Source organism: Protomyctophum bolini, assembly GCF_963924005.1.
Source record: "Protomyctophum bolini genome assembly, chromosome: 19".
Taxonomy (NCBI): domain Eukaryota; kingdom Metazoa; phylum Chordata; class Actinopteri; order Myctophiformes; family Myctophidae; genus Protomyctophum; species Protomyctophum bolini.
Genome location: NC_137880.1, coordinates 2,960,751 through 2,985,396, shown reverse-complemented (window position 1 = coordinate 2,985,396; position 24,646 = coordinate 2,960,751). Strand labels below are relative to the sequence as shown.

The 24,646-nt window shown below is 44.6% G+C and overlaps 1 protein-coding gene across 2 annotated transcripts in view; it reads left to right on the top strand.

The window, feature by feature from the left end:
- cdc42bpb (CDC42 binding protein kinase beta (DMPK-like)) overlaps positions 1-24,646 on the top strand; it is an 80,281-nt gene that overhangs the window by 42,634 nt on the left and 13,001 nt on the right. For both annotated transcript variants that reach the window (XM_080790499.1, XM_080790500.1), the window contains 23 exons: positions 904-999; positions 1,546-1,679; positions 2,833-3,075; positions 4,517-4,627; positions 5,503-5,747; positions 6,154-6,259; positions 8,098-8,222; positions 9,062-9,164; positions 11,534-11,682; positions 12,607-12,704; positions 15,139-15,218; positions 15,488-15,571; positions 15,714-15,788; positions 16,302-16,407; positions 16,898-17,034; positions 18,119-18,258; positions 18,852-18,933; positions 19,651-19,867; positions 20,531-20,593; positions 20,803-21,041; positions 22,520-22,666; positions 23,563-23,770; positions 24,433-24,530. In XM_080790499.1, the coding sequence (XP_080646625.1) occupies positions 904-999; positions 1,546-1,679; positions 2,833-3,075; positions 4,517-4,627; positions 5,503-5,747; positions 6,154-6,259; positions 8,098-8,222; positions 9,062-9,164; positions 11,534-11,682; positions 12,607-12,704; positions 15,139-15,218; positions 15,488-15,571; positions 15,714-15,788; positions 16,302-16,407; positions 16,898-17,034; positions 18,119-18,258; positions 18,852-18,933; positions 19,651-19,867; positions 20,531-20,593; positions 20,803-21,041; positions 22,520-22,666; positions 23,563-23,770; positions 24,433-24,530 (3,086 nt within the window). The remainder of the gene's footprint in view (positions 1-903; positions 1,000-1,545; positions 1,680-2,832; positions 3,076-4,516; positions 4,628-5,502; positions 5,748-6,153; positions 6,260-8,097; positions 8,223-9,061; positions 9,165-11,533; positions 11,683-12,606; positions 12,705-15,138; positions 15,219-15,487; positions 15,572-15,713; positions 15,789-16,301; positions 16,408-16,897; positions 17,035-18,118; positions 18,259-18,851; positions 18,934-19,650; positions 19,868-20,530; positions 20,594-20,802; positions 21,042-22,519; positions 22,667-23,562; positions 23,771-24,432; positions 24,531-24,646) is intronic.

Below are 24,646 nucleotides of genomic sequence, written 5' to 3'. Positions count from 1 at the left end.
TTCCATTTAGTCTTCGCCAGTGAAAAACGGACATTTTTCGTCTTAGTCTCAGTCGACACAATCGACACTGGACTGAGCGTTTTGACGATGTTCGTCAGCGGTGGATAAAAGTAACTCGCACTTTTTCCAGCAGGGTTGTCCCCGATCCGAAACACATGATCGGAAATCGAGGGCCGATCACGTCATTTTGAAATGATCGGAATCGGATCGGGAGCCCAATTTCTTTTAGATCGTGATCTGGGCGTCCCTTGGTGTTGGTTGACCCATTTAGACCTGAGGACGATTCTACACATGTCTTCTAAATCCTGAAAAAAAAGAACATGTTTCTATATCGGTGGTTCTCAAACATTTTCATGTCAAGGACCCCCAAATATATTTGTATTTGGCCGCTGACCCCCCCCCCCCCCCCTCCCATCTGAAAATATGATGTTCCAGGGACCCCCCCCCCCCCCCCAAGAAGCAAATATTCTGAAAGAATATAAATTCCAAATTTGCGCCACATTTTCACGATTGTCAATTTGAAGCAATGATTCCATGCTTTCATATGACGTGAAAAAAAAGAAGAAAATCCAATGGCAGTCCCTCAGTCTGAAGAGAAGGCCGAAAGGCCGAAATGTTGGATACTAATAAATATTACAGCATCGTGGCTACGAGTGTGCGGCCTTTTTCTCTTTTTTACCTACATTTCTGCCTTAATCCAGCACCTCACCAACACTGGTGTGCGCCCTTTCCTGTTTTGTCTCCCTCAGTCAAATGTAGTCACATTTACATGAGTGAAAGTGTTGGCTTCAAAATATTATTTACCACATACACTTAGCTCACTGTCTGTGTGTGTGTGTGTGTGTGTGTGTGTGTGTGTGTGCGTGTGCGTGTGTGTGCGTGTGCGCGCGTGCGTGCATATAGAGTCCCCGGCCAGGGGAGGAGCAGGGACTCTGTCCAGAGATCGAGAGATGAAGAAACTCAACGAGGAAATAGAACGACTGAAAAAGAAACTGGCAGGTCAGACACACACACACACACACACTGTAACAACCGCCCTCTTCACAGCAAGGCAAATCATTAACTAAGGAATAAATCAGCAGCATCGTCAGGTTTTTCTCTGAACACTTTATGTAGAGATGCTTCAATAACGTAATGGACAGAATCAAAGGGTGAACAGTACACACTTCACAAGTGACGTCTCACCCTGTCTCCTTTCCCCTATGAACAAAATACACAAGAAACAAGAAAAACTAACTCAAACCAACAGTCACTGACACCTGTCAGTCACCCCCCTGTACCAGACCTGTTACCGTTCACAAATGAATAGGAAAGAACAAGACTCTCACAATCCACAATGTGGACGCGTTGAAAGATAACATGCGCAGAAAGATAAAGCAGAGCGTCATTAATAATGTGCTTTTGTCACAACACACACACACACACACACACACACACACACACACACACACACACACACACACACACAGACGGTGTTGTAAAAACAACAAAAATGAAATGTGCAACGACTGAATGAAGCCCCGCCCCTCTCCTGGGTTTTCCTAGACTCCGATAGGCTGGAACACCAGCTGGAGGAGGCGGTGACGCTACGGCAGGACTACGAGAGCTCCGCCTCCAAGATCAAAGCCCTGGACAAACAGCTGAAGACCCTGAGACAGGACAAGGACGACGTGCACAAGGTAACACACACGCGCGCGCACACACACACACACACACACACGCACGCGTTTACACACACGCACGTGCGCGCACACAGGTACAGGCTTTAGTTTCCGACAGTCATTAGACCGACAATCTATACCTCAAACCAGTGTTGCTTTCGTCGACTAACACTATGACGAAAAATGTTCGTCGACTACCTTCTTCCACTGACGAAAACGACATAAAAACTATGCCATGATGACTAAAACTATATGACTAAATATATACTGTTGATTTTGTCAACAAATACAAACTAGACTAAAATGTTAGAAAGGGACTAGTGGACAAGAGATCCAGTATAAGTCTTTTTCCAATTGGTTGCATGCTGAACATAGCAGATCTACAAGCTCACATCGTGAGCTTGTAGATCTGCCTAGAATCAGCCATTACACATTTTAGTCGACTAATTTTGATTAGCAGCACATTTTGATTTTAGTTTAGTCATAGTCTCTTGAATAGTTTTCATGTAGTTTTAGTCACATTTTAGTCACCTGGAATGTCTTAGTGTTAGTCTAGTTTTAGTCGACTAAATATCCTATGATTTTAGTCGGCTAAAATGAGTTTTTGCGGGCCTTGATGCCGTCATAATGACTGTTTTTTACACTTGCTGAAAATAGCCGAGCTACAACGCGTCGCAGCGTGACACGATGTGAGCTTGTAGATCGGCTATTTTCAGCACGCAACCAAGTGTAAAATGACTTATACTGGATCTCTTGTCCACTAGTCCCTTCCTTACATTTTTTGTCTAGTTTTTTTTATCTGTTGTCTATTGTCCATGTATTTAGTCTTAGTACCGTATTTATATCATAGCTTAGTTTTCGTTTAGTTTCCATTTAGTTTTCGTCAGTGAAAAAAGGTAGTCGACGAACATTTTTCGTCTTAGTTTTAGTCGACGAGAACAATATTTTTCCAATAGCTAAAGTATAACATAACTCTCTCTGAGTCTCTGGGAGTTTCTGAAGACGCAGTCCCATGGTAGCTTGAAGGAGAAATAATCACACTCCTCTCCTCCTCCTCCTCTCCTCCTCAGCAGCTGTCGGAGTCTCTGGAGCGTCTGAAGGCTCAGTCCAAGGTATAGCTTGAAGGAGAAATAACCACACACCTCTTCTCCTCTCCTCCTCCTCTCCTCAGCAACTGTCGGAGTCTCTGGAGCGTCTGAAGGCTCAGTCCAAGGAGCTGAAGGAGTCTCACGGCGCGCGGCGCCTGGCCGTGCAGGAGTTCAGCTCTCTGTCGGAGCAGACGTCGGAGCTGCGCTCGGCCAAGCAGCGGCTCGTCCGCCAGCTGCGCGACCGCGACGACGAGGCGGACGCCGCCGGCCAAAAGATGGACGCCATGAAGCAGGACGTCCGGAAGGCGGACCGCGCCCGCAAGGAGGTATATTCACCTTCTAGTCGTTTTTTTTTTTTTTTTTACTAGTCGACCAGTTGCCTGGTTTGCCGGACTAGTGGTTTAACTACATATTATGTAAAAAATATTTTTTTATTAAATATTTGTACATTTAACATTGGTGGCTATTACTATAATCTACGTGATCTACACAATCTGGGGGGAAAATTTGATTTTATTTTATTTTAGTACCATCAAGGTCGACTAGTGGATTTACTAGTCGACTAGTAGAATAGTTGACTATTCAACTAGTCGACTAGTTGAATAGTCAACTAGTTGCTTAAAGCCCTACATTACAGGGGTGTCGAACTCAACTTGGGGCGAGGGCCGCATTGGTCAAAAGGTCACTTGATGGGGGCCACAACCAGTTGCGCACGCACGCTCGATGTCTCAGTCAGTCACTGCTATAATCTATCTATCTATCTGTCTATGTATGCTCAGACCCAGCCAGCCAGCCAGCCAGCCACACACACACATAGTGCTCAGACCCAGCCAGCCACACACATAGCTCCGTAAGGGAGTGGTTGCACCACTCAAAAAATCTTCAAAAAACTGAAGAGGCTACTGGAGATTGGAGAACCTGATTTGGACATGATCTGATGCAGGACAATGTCACTATGACAGAACGAGAAGATGGGTCTGGCCACATTAATTCACCCCATAATCTCAGTGGAAATTGGGGAATATGTTGACAATAGTCGACAGCTCTGCCGATTAATAATCGATTAATTGAACCCACCCCCCATACACACAAGGACGTAGGACTACTAGTGCTCAGTGTTGATTATGACAGCAAATTTAGTCTAAATCACAACGTGTCGCGCTGCGACGCGCTGTGAGCTTGTAGATCGGCTATTTTCTGCATGCAACCAAGTGTAAAATAACTTGTCTCTTACTTATACTGGATCTCTTGTCCACTAGTACTACCTTCCTAACATTTGTGTTATTGCTATTGTCGGCAAGTGTAAAATCAGCCATTGCGTCGGCATCAAGGCCCGCCGAAATACATTTTAGTCGACTAAATCAACTGTAGATTTAGTCGACTGAAACTAGACTAACACTAGACTAAAACTAAACCATTCAAGAGACTATGACTAAAACTTAAATCTAAATGTGCTGCCAAAAACACTGTATGTCAGGGCAGATAATATAGCTGGCGGTAGCGCCCTCGAGACTGCAAAAGTCACACTTGTGTGAAGTGAGGGGCGCGGTGCCACTCACTATGGTCGTCTCCCGATCATTTCCACCGCCATGCGGGTCTAAAAAGTTCCATTTCCTTCTCGTTTGCCTCGGGGCGGTGTCCTCCATGGGACACGAATGCATTGAGTTGATATTGTATGAAACGAAAGGGCATCAAATTGCTCAGGGCCGGCATTGCATATGTACAGAAAAATGACCTGTGTGCGTGTGTTTGTGTGTGCGTGCACAGCTGGAGGCACAGGTGGAGGAGTTGAAGGCGGAGGCGTCTAAAGAGAGGAAGCTTCGTGAACATTCAGAGATCTTCTCCAAACAGCTGGAAGCTGAAATACAAACACTGAAGGTCAGAGGTCACTCTCCTCTCCTCTCCTCTCCTCTCCTCTCCTCTCCTCTCCTCTCCTCTCCTCTCCTCTCCTCTCCTCTCCTCTCCTCTCCTCTCCTCTCCCTCTCCCTCTCCCTCTCCCTCTCTCTCTCTCTCTCCCTCCCTCTCCTCTCTCCTCATCTTTAATTCCAATCATCAATGGTATAGTTCATTAAGATGTTTTCTCATGCCAATAAAGCTCCTTTGAATTGAATTGAATTGAGATGAAACAATATGAAAATGTCATGTCACTATTGTCGTGGCTAAAATAATTAAAGCGGTATTGTCGCAATAATTAAAATACGCTGAAAACTGTTAACACCCCGAGCGGCAAAAACGGAGGTCTCCGTCCTATTAAATAATCCCGCTGCGCTCCCAGGACGGAGATTAATCAAAAGTTCTGCCTTTAATCATATCATAACGGAGAAGCACCAGTCTACATGCTGGTATAGCGTCGATTGAGCAACATTCAATGTCATTTCCGGGTTGGGACGTCATCCAAAGTGGTCCCCCTCCATTTCAGTGGATGGGAGGAAAAGTCTTCGAACTCTTGATCTAAGTCAATTCTAACCAAAGAGTGTGTTTTTGACTGCCCATTTTGGCTACATCTAGCTATTTCTAGCTACTTCAAAAATGGCACGGAGCAACCTTGAAATAGGCCCTGAAGCTGCTAATCGCTGGGCAACCTGATTTAATGGTTCCAAATACCCCAGAGCGTTCGGGGTGTTAACATGCCGCTGTTGTTACCGAACATTAGGACAAAAATAGTAGACAGTTTCCAAGCCGTAGTTTTCGACTTTGACGTGTTTTGACGTGCATGCATGTTTGTGTGCCTGTCCGTGCGTGCGTGCGTGCAGGTGAAACAGGGGGGAGGCGTGTCGGGCGGCAGCGGCGGAGGCCTGGAGGAGGTGTGTAAGCTGAAGACGGAGCTGGACAAGAAGGTGGTGTTCTACGAAGAGGAGCTGCTCAGCAGGGAGACGTCTCACTCGTCGGAGGTGAAGGGTCTGAGGAAGGAGCTCCACCACTCTGAGGGCCTCGCGCTGTCCCTCAACAAGGAGCTGCTGGTGCTCAAGGACAAGCTGGACAAGGCCAACAGAGACAGGTGGGTGGAAGGCTACGCTAGGCTAGGCTACACCAGGTTACATACAAACTGGACAAGGCCAACAGAAACAGGTGGGTGGAAGGCTACGCTAGGCTAGGTTAGGCTACACTAGGTTACATACAAGCTGGACAAGGCCAACCGAGACACGTGGGTGGAAGGCTACGCTAGGCTAGGCTTCACACTAGGTTACATTTAAGCTGGACAAGGCCAACAGACAGGTGCGTGGAAGGCTACGCTAGGCTATGCTACACACTATAGTTACATACAAGCTGGACACACGCTTACATGCTAGATGTTCATATACGAGAGTTCGCTGCACCTTGTTTTATTATTAAAATGCCTGTAGCCCTACTTAAGTGTGTGTGTGTGTGTGTGTGTGTGTGTGTGTGTGTGTGTGTGTGCGCAGACAAGCGGAGCTGGACGACGCTGTAACGGCTCTGAAGGAGAAGCACGAGCGAGAGAGAAACATCCTGACTGAAGACAACCGCAAGCTAACAGCAGAGACAGACCGGGTACTGAGACACTCTGTTACTAACAGAACATTGTATTGTCACTATCGTCTCACTATGGCCCAGACTGTTGCCTCCCTCAATGTTCAAATCAGTCGGTCATCAGTGTTGTTTTCGTCGACTAGGAAAATGACGGAAAATGTTCGTCGACTACCTTTTTTCACTGACAAAAACTGCATACGAACTAAATAAAAAATCACACCTGTGTCCCCTCTCCCCCTACCCCTCTCTCTCTCTCTCTCTCTCTCTCTCTCTCTCTCTCTCCTTAGCAGGCAACAGTGCAGCACTATCTCTCTCTCTCTCTGTTTCTGGCACAACAGCGCCACTTTTGCCCCTACTGGTACTCATAGTCACCACTCAAAAAACTAACCCATGATGACTAAAAACTAAGCCTAAATATACTGTCAATTTCGTCAACAAATAAAAACTAGACTAAAATGTTAGAAGGGACTAGTGGGCAAGAGATCCAGTATGAGTCTTTTTACACTTGGTTGCATGCTGAAAATAGCAGATCTACAAGCTCACAACGCAGCGCAGCGCAACGCGCTGTGAACTTGTAGATCTGCTAGAAACACACATCCGCTCAATTTACTTCTACATTTGTAAAAAACAAAAGATTAATAAACGGCCTTCGCCTTTAAATCAGCAAAAGAGTTTCCGTTGCTCCAGACTGTGTCAGGCAGTGTTATTGTTGGCAGCAAATTTCTATTTGAATAGTTTTCATCTAGTTTTAGTCACCTGGAATGTTTTATATTAATATATATAATATCATAAGGTTTTAGTCGACTAAATCTACAGTTGATGTAGTCGACTAAAATGCATTTTGGTGGGCCTTGATGTCGTCGTAATGGCTGAACATGCGTTGTGAGCTTGTAGATCGGCTATGTTCACTATGCAACCAAGTGTAAAATGACTTGGATCTCTTGTCCACTAATCCCTTCCTAACATATTAGTCTAGTTTGTATTTGTTGACAAAATTGTCAATATATTTAGTCTTCGTTTTAGTCATCGTAGCTTAGTTTTCATTTAGTTTCCATGCAGTTTTCGTCAGTGAAAAAAAGGTACCGGTAGTCGACGAACATTTTTCGCCATCGTATTAGTCGACGAAATCAACACTGGTTCCAGTTGTGTGTGTGTGTGTTAGCAGATCCATAAGGCACGTTGTCCCCCTGTTCTTCCACAGCTGTGTGTGTTAGCAGATCCATAAGGCACGTTGTGCCCTGTTCTTCCACAGCTGTGTGTGTTAGCAGATCCATAAGGCACGTTGTGCCCTGTTCTTCCACAGCTGTGCGTGTTTGCAGATCTATAAGTCACGTTGTGCCCTGTTCTTCCACAGCTGTGTGTGTTAGCAGATCCATAAGGCACGTTGTGCCCTGTTCTTCCACAGCTGTGCGTGTTTGCAGATCTATAAGTCACGTTGTGCCCTGTTCTTCCACAGCTGTGCGTGTTTGCAGATCTATAAGTCACGTTGTGCCCTGTTCTTCCACAGCTGTGTGTTTTCAGACCTATAAGTCACGTTGTCCCCTGTTCTTCCACAGCTGTGCGTGTTTGCAGATCTATAAGGCACGTTGTGCCCTGTTCTTCCACAGCTGTGTGTTTTCAGACCTATAAGTCACGTTGTCCCCTGTTCTTCCACAGCTGTGCGTGTTTGCAGATCTATAAGTCACGTTGTGCCCTGTTCTTCCACAGCTGTGTGTTTTCAGACCTATAAGTCACGTTGTCCCCTGTTCTTCCACAGCTGTGCGTGTTTGCAGACCTATAAGTCACGTTGTCCCCCTGTTCTTCCACAGCTGTGCGTGTTTGCAGATCCATAAGTCACGTTGTCCCCTGTTCTTCCACAGCTGTGCGTGTTTGTAGATCGGCTGACGTCTCAGAACCGCCAGCTGGAGGACGAGCTACAGGACCTGGCGTCTAAGAAGGAGAGCGTGGCGCACTGGGAGGCTCAGATCGCTGAGATCATCCAGTGGTACGTTTCACTGTGTGTGTGTGTGTGTGTGTGTGTGTGTGTGTGCCGCGCTATGAGCTTGTAGATCTGCTATGTTGGAAGCAGCATATATATATAAACTGCACTATTTGAGCTTTTTTTGAGCAGCTCTCCAATTGGATGCCGGTAAAAGAAAATGAAGCGGTTTTCACAATTCTTCCCGAGGGAATTTCTGTCTTCGATAGCGAGGTTACCGTACCAACAGAATAAGATGCAGGAGAACGACATAATAACGGAATGTATGTAGGCTAGTGATGGGAGATTAATCAGCAAACACATCGGTATCGGCCGATTTGAGTTGTTTTTTTAGATTAATCGGTCCGTCTTTACAGATAAACAAGCCCAACGTAACAGCTTGAACAGATCTACAAGCTCACAATATTAAATATCAAGGTATTTGAGTTAAATGTGACTTGCCTGCACTGCAGCCTGCAGTGCAGATACCCTGTTACTGTATGTATTTTTCAGAATGGACAAGATTATTATATATTTTTTTCAGAATAAGATCATATATCGACATCGGTAATATCGGTTATCGGCCATAATATGAATTATATCGGATATCGATATCGGCCAAAATGTCTCATCGGCACATCCTTAATGTAGGCAGTAGAACTATTATATACGGAGAAAGAAGACGATGCTTTCTGTATCCTGAAGCAGTTTGTTGCTGTGTTTTCCAAGTTTGTGCATCTACTGTTGTTTGTGTTCGAGAAGTTCTTGTTAAATGTAAACACAAAATAATGACGGTTTGTGTGTGTGTGTGTGTGTGTGTGTGTGTGTGTGTGTGTGTGTGTGTGTGTGTGTGTGTGCGTGCACAGGGTCAGCGATGAGAAGGATGCTCGGGGTTATCTTCAAGCGTTGGCGTCTAAGATGACAGAAGAGCTGGACTCTCTACGATCCACTGGACTGAGCAGACCCATGGTAACACACACGCATACACGCACGCACGTGTACACACACACACGGGTATCAGGCAGTGAGACAAGCTGAGAGCAGTGAGACAGGCAGAGAGCAGTGGGACAGGTATCAGTCAGTGAGACAGGCAGTGGGCAGTGAGACAGGTATCAGACAGTGAGACAGGCAGAGAGCAGTGAGACAGGCAGAGCAGTGAGACAGGTATCAGGCAGTGAGACAGGTAAAGATCAGTGAGACAGGTATCAGGCAGTGAGACAGGCAGGTGTTCTCATTAGTATCAGTGAAGTGGGTTGCTGCTCCCTCGGTAGACCAACACACACACACACACACACACACACGCACGCACGCACGCACACACACACTTACACACACGTGCGCACACACAGACACCAGAACTAGGTCTGACAGAGAGACAGGACTCATTCTTTTTATATCTTAAAATTTTTAATCCCACGATTTGCAACCCATTTTTTCACCCAGTGTCAACTATCTAATGTAATCCTGAGCTCTACACACCCTCTGCCAACCTGGGGAGAGCAACGGACTGACCTCATGCTTCCTTCTATGCATGAGGAGTCCAAGCCGCTTCTTTTCTCCTTACAGGGAGAGTTTCCCTGGTTGGACGTAGCGTGTGGAAGGAACACGTTATTCCAACCAGTTCCTTTCCCCTCCATCAGGCACCCCGGCTGGCCAGGGGGAGGCAGTATAGAGACCAGGATTACTTCACGTTTCTTGTGAGGGTACAAAGGGCAAAGCCAACTCGAGTCGTGACAAATCATGACAATAAACACAATATTTTGGACCAAACGAATAATTACAAAGAAGAAAAACAACAAAAATGGTGCCGTTTTTTTCTTCTTTCTAATTCTTTGTTCGGCCCAAAATATTGTGTTTGTTGTCATGATTTGTCACAACTCGAGTTGGGTTTGTACGACGCTTAAAAGGTCTTTAAATAACTACTTTTTGAAAAGTCTTATGAGGAAAATGAACAGGGAATAATTTCCTGGGCCCTGTAGGGGGCGGGACTGCGACTGTCCCGGAATCTAATACTTTCACCTTTATCGTTGCTTAATTGATTGATTTGTTCAATCATGCACAATTCAGATTACTTATACCAAACCTATAGGCCCCTGGAAAGGCCTCTAACAACGAAATAGTTACTATTAGGCAAATTACTCAACGTTGTAGGCCTATACTGTTTAATGCTAAAGCTTGAAACTGTTTAAATTACCCAAACCAGTGGCTTTTACATTATTTATTGGCCATTTACCATTCATACGTAACACAAGCACACATTGGTAGGATTAAAATAGATGAATTCAGTTTGCCTTTTGGCCTAATCTCTAGATTATGAGAATAGCAAGAACTAAAACAAGACAGTAATAGTTAGTAGTGGTCTAACTGTTTAGTACTGTAGGTAATGACAAAGAAATGGAGCAAATAGCACATTATGTTTACAGCTATTTAACTGGTATTGTACTAATATGCAAAATGTAAATACAGAAATAGAATGAACTTCTAATTTAGAAGTTAGATTGTGCGTTTCACACGGCTCAAATCTTGGGGTTGCAAGGCCTAAACTAAAGCCTGGTCTCATGTGGGATGTTTCCCCTGTAGGTTGTCACCATAGACTGTAAAAAAAAATATGGACAAAGCGTTCTCCGGGTCTGATATCGACGTAAGATGAAGCCTGTCAGTCCTTGAACTGTAAATCGCCATCTTTCTAGATCCGTTTGGGCCCAGCTGGCCAGCGTAGGTCTTGCCCAGGGTAGCCTGAGCTAACGTGTTAGGTTAAGGGAGGTTGTCCTTTTTTCACTGTTTCAGTGTCATTTTTTTAGACAGGCTGAGCACATTCACAAATCGCACATTATTAGGACTTAGCCTGACAAAAATCGTGTGTGTGTGTGTGTGCGTGTGTGTGTGTGTGTGTGTGTGTGTGTGTGTGTGTGTGTGTGTGTGTGTGTGCGTGCGCTCAGGACTAGGGCTGTGGATCTTTGGGTGTCCCACGATTCGATTTCCGATTCTTGGGGTCACGATTCGATTCAATTTTTTTTCCGATTTAACTCGATTCTCAATCCAAAAAATTCAAAAGCATTTTTTTTTCCAGATTCAAAACGATATTCTATTCAAAATGATTCTCGATTCAATACATAGGATTTCGTCACAATCTACTCCAGTCTTGAACTGAAAGTGACTACAGTGACTTGAAAATGACTGAAGACATGATGTTTACTGTGATTAGGCTAGGCTTACATTTCATATCACAAACACCATGCAGTGAAAACTCCTGTAACTGTAACAAGAAAAAAATATCAATTTTGGATCGTTCATAACTCATAATTCAAATCGATTTATTTTTTACGCCCCTACCTCAGGACCCTCTGTGGAAGGTGCGTCGGAGCCAGAAGCTGGACATGTCTGCCCGCCTGGAGCTCCAGTCTGCCCTGGAGGCCGAGATCAGAGCCAAGCAGCTCATCCAGGAGGAGTCGCGCAAGATCAAAGCCGCCAACATCGCCTTGGAAAGGTCACTAGTGCACTCCCTGTTCCACTAATGTACCCCCCCCCCCCCCCCCCCCAAAGATTTGAGTTAAAAACGTTGAAAGAAAATATATTCAAAGATTTGCGTTTGCATTTCCACGATTTTTTTCAAAAATAGCTAAAGTATAACATAATGCTTGAAACACCGAAAGGGGTTCCCGCCCTGAATGGGCTATTTACTGGTTATTAGCTGGCCGGTGAACCATCGATAGTCCTTGGAAGAGATTCCCAGATGGACAGAGTTGTTAACCAAAATGGACCCCTCATAGATCTTTAAACCAAATGAAGGTTTCACTCTCGGCAATATCACAATCAATTTAATCACTTTTTTTTCCATAGTTTGTACAAGCAAGCTTTTACTGTACATTTCTATTTTAAAAGATAATTGCGATTGCAGTGAGCACTTACTATGAGACCTAGCAGATCATGTCAGTCCGTGCGTGTGTCCGTGTGTCCCCCCTTTGTGCCCATATATGGAGCTGAGTGATTTGTTTGTGATTGATGCAACACACTCCATATTTGGACGTATAGCTGCTTTGGGGACTCCTTATTATGGTTATGGCTAAGTTAAAAACTTAACTTAAAAAAATAATAACTTAAAAATAAATCTTAAAAAACCCCAAATATGTATACAAGCTGCGTTCGCTTCCCGCGTTTGCGCGTCTTACTGGTAATAATCTTGAATGTGTTAAAAAATTGAATCTTCTATGTACAGTATGTTACGTTTGTGACCAACCCACCCTCTCTAGGCAATGTTAATATAGGATAGCGTTGAATGTAATGTGGACAGAGTTCGCGTAGGCATGGACGGATGGTTCTCGTATCTTTCGACAGTAAATTAAATGTCATTTTTGACAGACGTTTGAACGGGTATGTGGACGAATTCGATGTCCTTTGTTCTTTTCGACAGTAAACTAAGGGAGTCGGAGAGGCGGAGCCACGACATGGAGGAGCAGATGGAGACTCTGAGGATGGACCTGGAGGAAAGTCGCTCCCGTTCGGACAAAGGTAGGTGTTAGAGCCGATTCATACTCGCATTTTACCGCTGTTTCGGCGCTGTAGTGCCGAAATGATTTTGGCTCGTCATACATTTTCAGTAGCACCGAAGAGACGCCTTTAGGACGGTACCCGCCCCCCCCGAACCTCAAATGACGTCACATTGTAGGCTCTACAGCGCCGAACCGACTTTTATTCGGCTCTAAAATAGGAGTATGAATCTTACTCCTCCCCTCCTCCTGGCAGTGCTCCTGCCATAACTCCTTTTAACATTTATATGGTTGTCATTTTCATAATGTTTGCTGATGTCTGAGCGGTGGGCGGGTCTTTCGGTGCCTTCATGATGCTCAGTGACATCACAGAAGGTGACGTCACTGATTTGTTCCCTGCCCAAAGCTGTTTTTTTTTCCTACAGGCAGGTGAATATTTCACCCGTGTTTAGTGATAGTGTGATAGAGAGAAATCCCATATACACAAATTACACACCCACAGTGGACTTTTGTTTTATTTTTTGCTTCTTTTCTTTCTTTCACTGGACCATTCTCACATGTCCCAGGAATGGGTGGACCAAAAGAGAAGTTCACAGCTCCATTCTTTTTTTTTTTCATTCTTCTTTTTTTTTTTTCACATATTTGTAAATTAATACCCAATCAACTCCCCCTAACCCTAAATCCTTCTAGCTCCCGCTCAGGTGTTGCGTTAGTCCGCTAATTGCCGTTAATTAAAAAAGCAATAAGCGCGGAGGGTCTTCTACCCTCCCAGCCATTGTAAAATACCCGGTAAGCTGGGGCCTCGAGTGGCTTATTGCTTTTCTAAAACGGTTACAAACATATAGCAATATTAACCTACTGTAATTGTGAAGTTAGTTGCCCAAGGGCCAAGGCTCCAAAAACAGTCAGCGATGCTTTTTGGTGGATTTTGTTTATCCAAAACTCCAGCTCCAGTGCAAATATTCACAAAACATATCAAACTGCAAAAATAATACTGGCCAAAATACAAAACAAAGAACTCAAAAATACTTAACGCACAACATAGGAAAAAGGAAAAAGAACAAACTGCACTAGGCTATGCCCATGACATGGGCCCTAGCAGCTCTCTCACAGGGCTGTCAGCATGAGGCCTGCCCGAGCATAACTGACTAGCTCTGCCTGCAGTCTACCTACCCTTTATAGGAGAGGGTCCTACCACCAACAGAGAAGCAATTAAATATACACAGCTTATCTACAAGCTCACAGATATCAGCTGAACCTGAATAAGTAACCCCATACCTAGATGTTCTATTTTAGCTTAATCATCATATGGGGTTACATTCATTTCCCCAGATAATAGACATACTTTGATAATTGAAATTGAGGAACACCCCTACTCCTCACCTTCCCCCCCTCTTAAAGGGCCAGCACTGGAGAGGCCATACAAACACTGAGGTTACAATAAACACAGGTTAATAAACTGAATGTTTTCCCTGTGTGTATCATTTCATTTGTACATCCTGTAAATGCATAGATCAACAGTATTGACATTATATGATAGGACCCGTCTTCCCCACTACCCACAGTCTGTGTGGTGTGTGCGTGCGTGCAATGTCCTTAATCCGTGTGTGTGTGTATGTATAGGGCACGGGATGATAATAAAACTATTTATTCTTAAGGCTCTCCCCTTCCCCAGTACAGCTACACAGCTGCGGAATCAGCTGGGAATTATATAAAGTGATTGAAGGTGTGGATTATCTGTTAAATTTACAACGGTCACGTGACGGTAACCAGCCAATCAGACTCAAGTATTGGTCGCTACGTCCAACCAGGGAAACTCCCCCCCCCTGTCAAGTGTAAAGGAGCAACTTGGACACTCAGGCATGAAGGAAGCATGAGTTCAAGTCCGTTGCTCTCCCCATGTCCCCCATATATGGGGACTAGGTTGGTGGAGGGTGTGTAGAGCCCAGGATCACATTAGATGATTGACACAGGGGTGAAAAATGGGTTACAAAATCGTAGGTTAAAAAAAGGATTATTATTTTTTAAATAATAATCAAGTATTGGGACTAACCGTTTGAAGACAGATTTATTTTCGAGTGACACCGGGAGAATAATTTCTAAATCTCTCCAGAACACCCTGCCCGGTTGACAAGGACACTGCGCTTTTATTAGAGTTGTTATCACCGCAAATCAACCACATTTCATCAGCGTCTTTTTTTCAATGCAAAGTATGCATTTACGCAGTCATTAATGCAAGACATGTAAGACCGTTATTCCTGTTTTTAATCAAATCAAATAAGAGAAATTGCTACCATTAAAATGTCCTACCAACTTGCATAACTCGTTTTAATTATACAGTATCTATATTATATATAATATATATATGTCCCCATCTTCCCTTATAACTGCAACAAACTAAACTACTCCTCATTGCGCACTTCTCTCTCTCTCTCTCGCCCCCCTCTCCTCCTCAGGTTTGAAGCTTCCAGATTTCCAGGACTCCATCTTTGAATATTTCAACACGTCTCCCCTCGCCCACGATCTGACCTTTAGAGTGAGTCCCGTCCGTCTGTCTGTCTGTCTGTCTGTCTGTCTGTCTGTCTGTCTGTCTGTCTGTCTGTCTGTCTGTCTGTCTGTCTGTCTGTCTGTCTGTCTGTCTGCCTCTCTGTCTGTCTGTCTGTCTGTCTGTCTGTCTGTCTGTCTGTCTGTCTGTCTGTCTGTCCGTCCGTCTGTCACTTTGACTATTGACCTCTCTCTCTCTCTCTCTCTCTCTCTCTCTCTCTCTCTCTCTCTCTCTCTCTCTCTCTCCCTCCCCTCCCACAGCCTAGCTCTATCACTGACATAGACTCCACCCCCCAGAAACCTGTGTCCACGCCCACCTCCCCCTCCGAGTCCCCTGAACTGGAAGTGAGTGTCGTAGTGCGCACACACACACACACACACACACACACACACACACACACACACACACACACACACACACACACACACACACACACACACACACGCACAATATGCACCATTGGTAATGTGAGCTTTGTATTTCTAGGAACCGGTCAAGTCTCCTGTGGCCCCTCCCACCCCCTCCTCGACCTATCAGACGTCACACCTCAGCCATCCAAAGGTACTATTTTATAACACCGGATCGTTAACCCATTTTTGGGGTATTTTCACCAAATTAGACAAAAACGGTTCTAATAATCATGGATGACAACTTAATAACAATGTTTATATTATTATGAGTGCTGGTCATAATGCATTATAAGGTGGGAACAGCACATTTGAATTAACTCACCCAGTGCCACGGCGCCATCTGGTGGAGGGTTCTCGTTGCCATGCATTAATTGTGAATGAGCGACTTGAAAGCTGCGTTGGCCGGAAACCAAGCATTTAAGCCTGTGAATTCTTCATGTCCGGCTAGAGACGTTTTTTTTTTCTCCAATCCAACGGATGGAAATGGGAGTGTTACATGGGGGGTCTTAGTTTTAGTCGTCATAGTTTTCGTCTGTGGTGAAAGGCAGTTGGCGGACCATTTTTCCCGCTATGGTTTTGGTTCACAAAATCAACGCGTGTGTGTGTGTGTGTGTGTGTGTGTGTGTGTGTGTGTGTGTGTGTGTGCACGTGTGTGTGTGTGCAGCCTAAAGCTCACCAGTTGAGTATCAAGACGTTTTCCAGTCCGACCCAGTGCTCACACTGTACCTCCCTGATGGTGGGACTCATACGACAGGGCTACGCATGTGAAGGTACGTGCACACACACACACACACACACACACAGTCTCAGACACACACACACACACACAGTCTCACACACACACACGCACGCACACACACAGGGCAGATTTGACTAATCTTAAAATGTGAAATGACAGGCACATTTTTATACTTTTTTGTTTACAAAATAACGGAAATAGTTTGAAAATGTACGGACATTTTTGTCCACGGGAACGGTTGACGATTATGCAAAAGTAACTGTGGTTATCTCAAATGATTGCGACTATATGTAATAATTTTGTGTAATTGTGTAATAAGTTTGTGTTTATTGTGTCAACCTTGACACTCTCTCTTTCTCTCTCTCTCTCTCTCTCTCTCTCTCTCTCTCTCTCTCTCTCTCTCTGTCTCTCTCTCTCTCTCTCTCTCTCTCTCTCTCTCTCTCTCTCTCTCTCTCTCTCTCTCTCTCTCTCTCTGTCTCTCTCTCTCTATCTCTCTCTCCCCCCCATCCCCCCCCCAACAGTGTGCTCGTTCATCTGCCACGTGGCATGTAAAGACCACGCCCCCTTGGTGTGTCCCATCCCCCCCGAGCAGGCCAAGAGGCCTCTGGGAATTGATGTCCAGCGGGGCATCGGAACGGCCTACAAGGGCTACGTCAGGGTGAGAGAGAGAGAGAGACTCTTTTAATTAACCCATTTTGACCTGAGATCAGATTTTCAGAAATGTCTTCTACATCCCGAACAGTTTTCTGAAAAAATCTATGTTTCTATGTCAGTCGTTCCTTCGATGTTTCAAAAATAGCAGACCTACAAGCTCATATAGCGCGCCAGTATGACATAATGCTTAGTTAAACCAAAAGGGGTTCCCGCCCCGAAATGGGTTGAAAAAAAGCTTCTTCGTTGAAACGTGAGCGAAAGTTTCTGCTTTACCTATAGTGCCATTCGTATAGCGTTCTTGTGTTGACTCCATGTCATGTAAAATGTGTGCAGCGGCTGTTTTCTTGTTTAGAACCTATAGCTCGAGTTTCACTTTATTTGATGGCGTCTTAGGATAGATGTAGGTAGACCTAATTTGGCTCCCCTCTGCAGTGCTCTGCTACTGAAAGTCTTATTTCTCTCCAAAAGCACTCACATTTCGGCGGCCAATTACATATAATTCTGGGGGTCCTTGCCATGAAATATTTTGAAAACCACTGACATATATATATGTCAGTGGTTTTCAAAATATTTCATGTTTTCTGAAAAACCTTCAACCTTCTACTATGTATACATAGTAGAAGGTTGAAGGTTTTTCAGAAAACTGTCAGGATATAGAAGGCATTTGTAGAATTGTTCCCAGGTCTAAATGTACTTTTTTTTCCATCCTCCTTCCTGCAATTGAGCTCAGAAAAACAAAAATAAAATATTAAGATTTTTTTTTAAATTTGTAATGTCACAATCCCTTTAAAATGTCCTTTCCGGACTTCTACATTGCTGTAGTATTGATTGATAACTTTTTCTACTCAAGTACTTTTTTTCCTCCTCCTTCCTGCAATTGAGCTCAGAGAAACAAGAATTTTTATTTGTTTAAAAATTTTATTTAAATGCTTAATCCTGCAATTGAGCTCAGAAAAACAAAAAATATATATATATTTTTTTTCTTTTCTTTTTTAACGTCACAATCCCTTTAAAATCCCGGACTTCTACACTGCGGTGGTATTGATTGACACTGTGTTTTCTCTCTCCTCCTTCCCACCCGCTGTCAGATTCCCAAACCCACGGGGGTGAAGAAGGGCTGGCAGCGAGCGTACGCCGTGGTGTGTGACTGTAAGCTCTTCCTGTACGAGGTTCCAGAGGGGAAGTCCACCCAGCCCGGAGTGGTCGCCAGCCAGGTCCTAGACCTCAGGTACTGCGTGTGTGTGCGTGCGTGCGTGGCGTGCGTGCAGGCACGTGCGCCAGGGTGTTAGGGTGTTAGGGCATTCACTTCTAGTCATTTTTTGAGTGGTACAACCACTCAAAACCAGCAGTGTACGACTGTACGTACATACGTGTGTGACGTTAATGAGCACCAGTATATGACTATTAGTAGGGGGGGGGGGTTGCACCACTCAGTTCATTCCGATGGGGGGTCGGCGGCCGATTACATATATATTTGGGGCATAATAATATTGATATAGAACATGAGGTTTTTCAGAAAATTGCCATGATGTTTTAATTTCGACGTCAGACCTAAATGGGGTTAATTAGATAGTTTGTATAGTGTTATTAACCCATTCTGAACGGGAGCTTTGTAGGTCTGCTATTTTTGAAAAAATCAACTGACATTTTTTTAGAATCTGATCTCAGGTCAGAATGGGTTCATCAGACCTAGTGTGTGTGTCCAGTGGAAACCTCGTATGAATCTGATCTCAGGTCAGAATGGGGTTAAATCGATTTGGTTTGAACCGTCACCGTCTTGTGCGTGCTGATGTCGTGGTTGTCTTTTTTGCCTTTTCGCAGAGACGAGGAGTTCTCCGTCAGTTCCGTCCTGGCCTCTGACGTCATCCACGCCACCCGCAAGGACGTGCCCTGCATCTTCAGGGTATGTGACCTTTCAACTTTGACACGTACATGGGGGGGTACCTTGACATGAGACAGTCTGAGAACCACTCGCATAGAAACACAGGGTTTTTCTCAGATAACTGTCATGATTTTAGAAGACATGTGTAGAATCTGCTCTCAAGTCTTAATTGGTTTTTTTTTAACCCATTTTTGGGGCGGGAACCCCCTTTTGGTGTTTTAAAGCATTATGTTATACCGGTACTTTATAGTTATTGAAAAATAGCAGATCTACAAGCTCGACGCTTTTATTATTTATTATTTTTGAAAAATCGTGAAAATGTGGCGCAAATTTGGAATATATATTTTTTCAGAACGTTTTAAACTAAAATCTTTGCTTTTTGTGGAGGTCTCTGGAACACACATTCCAGGTGACTAAAATGTGACTAAAACTAAATGAAAACTATTCAAAAGACTATGACTAAAATCAAAATTTGCTGCCAAAAACAACACTGGTTTCCCGTCGTGTCCTTTCCCAATCCCCCCCATACAGGTGACGTCTCTGCTGCTCAGCTCCCCGGTGCACGTGGTCTCCCTGCTGCTGCTGTCTAAACTGTCTAAACTAAGTACTGCACCCCCTTTCCTTTCCCCCATATAGGTGACGTCTCTGCTGCTCAGCTCCCCGGTGCGCGTGGTCTCCCTGCTGCTGCTGTCTAAACTGTCTAAACTAAGTATGCACTCCGTCCTTTCCCCCATACAGGTGACGTCTCTGCTGCTCAGCTCCCCGGTGCGCGTGGTCTCCCTGCTGCTGCTGGCGGAGAGCGAGGCGGAGAAGCGGAAGTGGGTGGGCATCCTGGAGGGCCTGCAGAACATCCTCACCAAGAACCGCCTCAAGGCCCCCGCCGTGCACCGCATGCACGAGGCCTACGACTGCACGCTGCCCGCCATCAAGAGCACGCTGTCCGCCGCCGTACTGGGTGAGTGGGGCACGCGCACACGCACATTCCGATTTTGATATATTTTTTTATATTATTATTTTTTATTTTATTTTTTTATATATTTATTTTTATTTTTATTTTTTTATTTATTTATTTTTATTTATTTTTATTTATTATTATTATTATTATATATATATATATTTTTTTTTTTATCAAAGTTTCTTTATTACTTTTCACACACGAAAATAGCATACAACATTTTTTTTTCTTCGATTTCTTTATTTGAGTCCACATTTATAAAAATACATTATCAAAGGGCACAACTACGACTATAGGGGGTCGTGAGACATGGCCAAAGCAGTTCCGGGGGTCCCCGGGGCCAAAAAGGTTGAGAACCACCTGTAGAATCTAATCTATGCTTTATTGTTGCTACACACTGCCATTGCGGGCATTGAACGTAGGAGTAAGAGAGACTCATTGGATTGTTCAATATTATAGGCCTGGAAATTGTTGTAAATATTCTGGCAAGGTTTTGGAAATTCATTGGTGAAGATGTGTGGGGAGAAAAACTTGTCGTGTTGGTCGGGATTTTGTGCATTTTAAAAGCTATAATAGGCCTATAGATGTCACTAATTTATCTATATTCATTAATAATTATATTTCATTGACTCAAAATCCTCTCTCTCTCTCTCTCTCTCTCAGATCGGGAGCGTATCGCTCTCGGGACAGAAGAGGGGCTGTTTGTCGTAGAGGTCACCAGAGATGGTGAGTGCACGCACACACACACACACACACACACACACACACACACACACACACACACACACACACACACACAGAGAGAGACACTTCTTCTAGCAGCTTTACTGATACTGAGGTGTGTGTGTGTGTGTGTGTGTGTGTGTGTGTGTGTGTGTGTGTGTGTGTGTGTGTGTGTGTGTGTGTGTGTGTGTGTGTGTGTGCGCGCATCGCAGTGATCGTGCGCGCCGCCGACTGCAAGAAGGTCTTCCAGATAGACCTGCTGCCGCGCGAGCGCCTGGTGGTGCTGCTGTGCGGGCGGAGCCGCCACGTCCACCTCCACCCGTGGGGCGTGCTGGAGGGGGCGGAGACCTACGACACCAAGCTGACGGACACCAAGGGCTGCCAGGCCATGGCCACGGGCCAGCTGAGGCCCGGAGGGCCCAGCTGTCTGCTGGCCGCCGTCAAGAGACAGGTATAAAAAATACTTAATACGCCACGGGTCAGTTTAGACTATTAGGGCATTAAGCAACTGGTCGACTATTCAACTAGTCGACTAGTAAATCCACCAGTCGACCTTGTTGGTACTAGTTGACTAGTTGATTCTTTTCTTTTTTTGTAGGCCTCAAGATCAGGTAGATTGTACTTTATAATCACCAATGTACCCTTTTTTTTTTTTTTTCTTTTCTTTACATAATATAATATTATTACATGATAATTAAACAACTAGTCGACTAGTAAACTAGTCAACTTGTAAAAATGACTAGAGGTGAATGCCCTAGTCTAGACCCAGCTGTCTGCTATGGCCGCCGTCAAGAGACGGGTAATAATAACTACGACGGGTCACTTTAGCACCGAGTGCTAACGCACTACGAGCTTGTATACATCTGCGTGGCGCAAATCTCTGAATATATATATATATATATATATATATATATATATATATTCTTTTCACAACCAACGTTTTTAACTCCTATCTTTGCTTCTGTGGTTCCTCCCCTGGAACAAAACATATTTTCAGATGGCCAAATGATACACATCATTGTGGGGCTCGTTCCCAAGTAGGCCCGGTGGTGCCAGACGAGACGATACATCTCAAAGGGGATATCCGTTTCTCAATAAAGGGTCCATATTAGACGGGCACATGGTCTAGTATTTTTGATAATCACGGAGCCTTTCGCTGTGTGTGCGTCTGTGTGTGTGTGCGTGTGTGGGTGGGCAGCGGTGGCCGAACGGTTTGCGGAGCGGTCTTGATATCGGAAGGTCGCTATAGTTCGTATCCCCCGACTGGGCACGTTAAAGATTACCACCGCTGAAGTGCCCTTGGACAAGGCATTGAACCCTCTACCATGAAATGTTCTATGAGCAGGGCCTGGCTGTAAACAAGTTCTTGAGCTTAGTCCAGTTACCCTGGGTAAACATTAGGCATGTAACGACACACTCAACTCACGATACGATACGTATCACGATATGAGGTTCACGATACGATTTTTCACGATATTTTCAACACAGACAAATGACTTTTTTTTTTTTAATGATTTATCTTCCCCCCAAAGCTTTTTTCACATTTTTTATTTAACTACATTGCAAAGATAATTGCCTTCCTTGATGTATTAATGAGCATCAATAACGACCATCACCTGGGCACAGACACATATACAGCTCCCCTCTCCAGGCCTCTACTGTCTCATTTCTCTCCAAAATCATGTGAATATGATGGAATATGATTACAGCTGACATTTATTATCACACACTAGCCCCCCCTAAAAAAAAATATATATATATATATGTTTTTTTGTTTTTTTGAAAATCTAATTTTATTTTTAATAAATCGATACATATCGTCGGGATATAATATCGATATATCACGACATATACCGATCGTTACATGCCTATTGCCTAGTAAACATAGTACCTTTCCTTTCCTTTTTGCGTGTGTGTGTGTGTCTCCAGGTGCAGTGCTACGAGATCACGCGGTCCAAACCCCACTACCGTAAGCTGTGGGAGGTGCAGGCTCCGGGCATCGCTCAGTGGCTGGGCATGGTCCGGGACCGTCTCTGTGTGGGATACCCCTCTGGCTTTGCCCTGCTGGCCCTGCAGGTAAGGGCGAAAAATCACTGAACACTGGTGATTTGATTTGATTTGATTTGATTTGATTTGATTTGATTTGATTTGATTTGATTTGATTTGATTTGATTTGATTTGATTTCTTGGTCGAGACCCCACAGTGTTGTTTTCGTCGACTAAAACTATACTATATGACGACGAGATGTTTGTCGACTACATTTCTTTTCACTGAGGGAAAACTCAATGGAAACTGTAAGCTATATGATGACGATGAGTAAGACGAAATGCACTGACAATTTCGTCAAACAAATGTAAACTAGACTACAATGTTAGGAAGGGACTATAGTGGACAAGAGGTCCACTATGAGTCATTTTACACTTGGTTGCGTGCTGATAAATAGCAGATCTGCAAGCTGTATTTCTTTTGTCATTACGACGGCATCAAGGTCCTGGAACAACATATATTCAGATGGCTCGTCGGTGTGGGTCCTTGACATGAAATAGTTTAACCCATTCTGGGCGGGGCGCCCATTTTGGTGTTCGCATTACGTATATGCTTTAGCTATGGAAAAATAGCAGATCTACAAGCTCATAGCGCGCCACCGAGTGGCGCGCTACGAGCTTGTATAGTTCTGCTATTTTTGACAAATCGAAGAACGACTGACGTGGAAACATAGCTTTTTCAGAAAACCGTCAGGATGTAGAAGACATTTTTTTTAGAATCTGATCTCGGGTCAGAATGGGTTAAAAAAACCACTGACATAATAGAAACATTTGCGGTTTTTTTCAGATAACTTTTTAAGGATTTAGACGCCATTTTATTTCTTTAGAACCGGGCCTCGGGTCATAATGGGGTTTACGAGAAAATGTCATTGATTTGTGTGTTGTGACGCCTCCTCTCCCCCCCCCCCCCCCCCCCCCCCGCGCAGGGCGAGTCGTCCCCGGTCAGCCTGGTGAGTCCCGGCGACCCGTCGCTGGCCTTCCTCTCCCAGCAGCCCCTGGACGCGCTGCACGCGGCCGAGGTGGGCACGGAGGAGCTGCTGCTCTGCTTCGCCCAGCTGGGCGTCTACGTGGACCCGCACGGGCGCCGCTCGCGCACGCAGGAGCTGATGTGGCCCGCCACGCCCGTGGCCTGCTGTACGTAACGCGTGTGTGTGTGAGCGTGTGTGTGTGTGTGTGTGACGTCAGTGTTGTTTTAGTCACGTGTTAGTGTTGGTCTAGTTTTAGTCGACTAAATCTACAGTTGATTTGGTCGACTAAAATGTGTTTTTTTTGGCGGGCCTTGATGCCGTCGTAAATTCGTAATGGCTCATTTTATCTACTTGTATAATTTTTACTATTTTCAGCACGCAACCAAGTGTAAAATGACTCATACTGGATCTCTTGTCCACTATAGTCCCTTCCTAACATTGTAGTCTAGTTTCTATCTGCTGACGAAGTTGTCAACGCGTTTGTTTAGCGTAGTTTTAGTCATAACGGCTTCGTTTTCATTTAGTTTCCATTTGGTTTTCGTCAGTAAAAAAAAAGGTTGTCGACGAACATTTTCCGTCTTAGTTTTAGCCGACAAAAACAACATTCGAGTGCCAACCCTAACGAGCGAACATTCGAACCTTGAATGTTTGGGGACAGCCTTATCACACACCCAATAATTTACTAATTATTGGGTGTAACATTGTTAAATATGTGTGTGTGTGTGTGTGTGTGTGTGTGTGTGTGTGTGTGTGTGTGTGTGTGTGTGTGTGTGTGTGTGTGTGTGTGTGTGTGTGTGTGTGTGTGTGTGTGTGTGTTTGTGTGTGTAGGTTCCACCTCGTCCTACCTGACTGTGTACAGTGAGTACGGTGTGGATGTGTTTGACATCCACACCACAGCCTGGGTCCAGACCGTGTGTCTCAGGAAGGTACATTCAACCGGCAATCCTTTTTCTATACCTTCTTCTTCTTCTTCTTCTTCTCCTTCTCCTCCTCCTCCTCCTCCTCCTCCTCCTCCTCCTCCTCCTCCTCCTCCTCCTCCTCA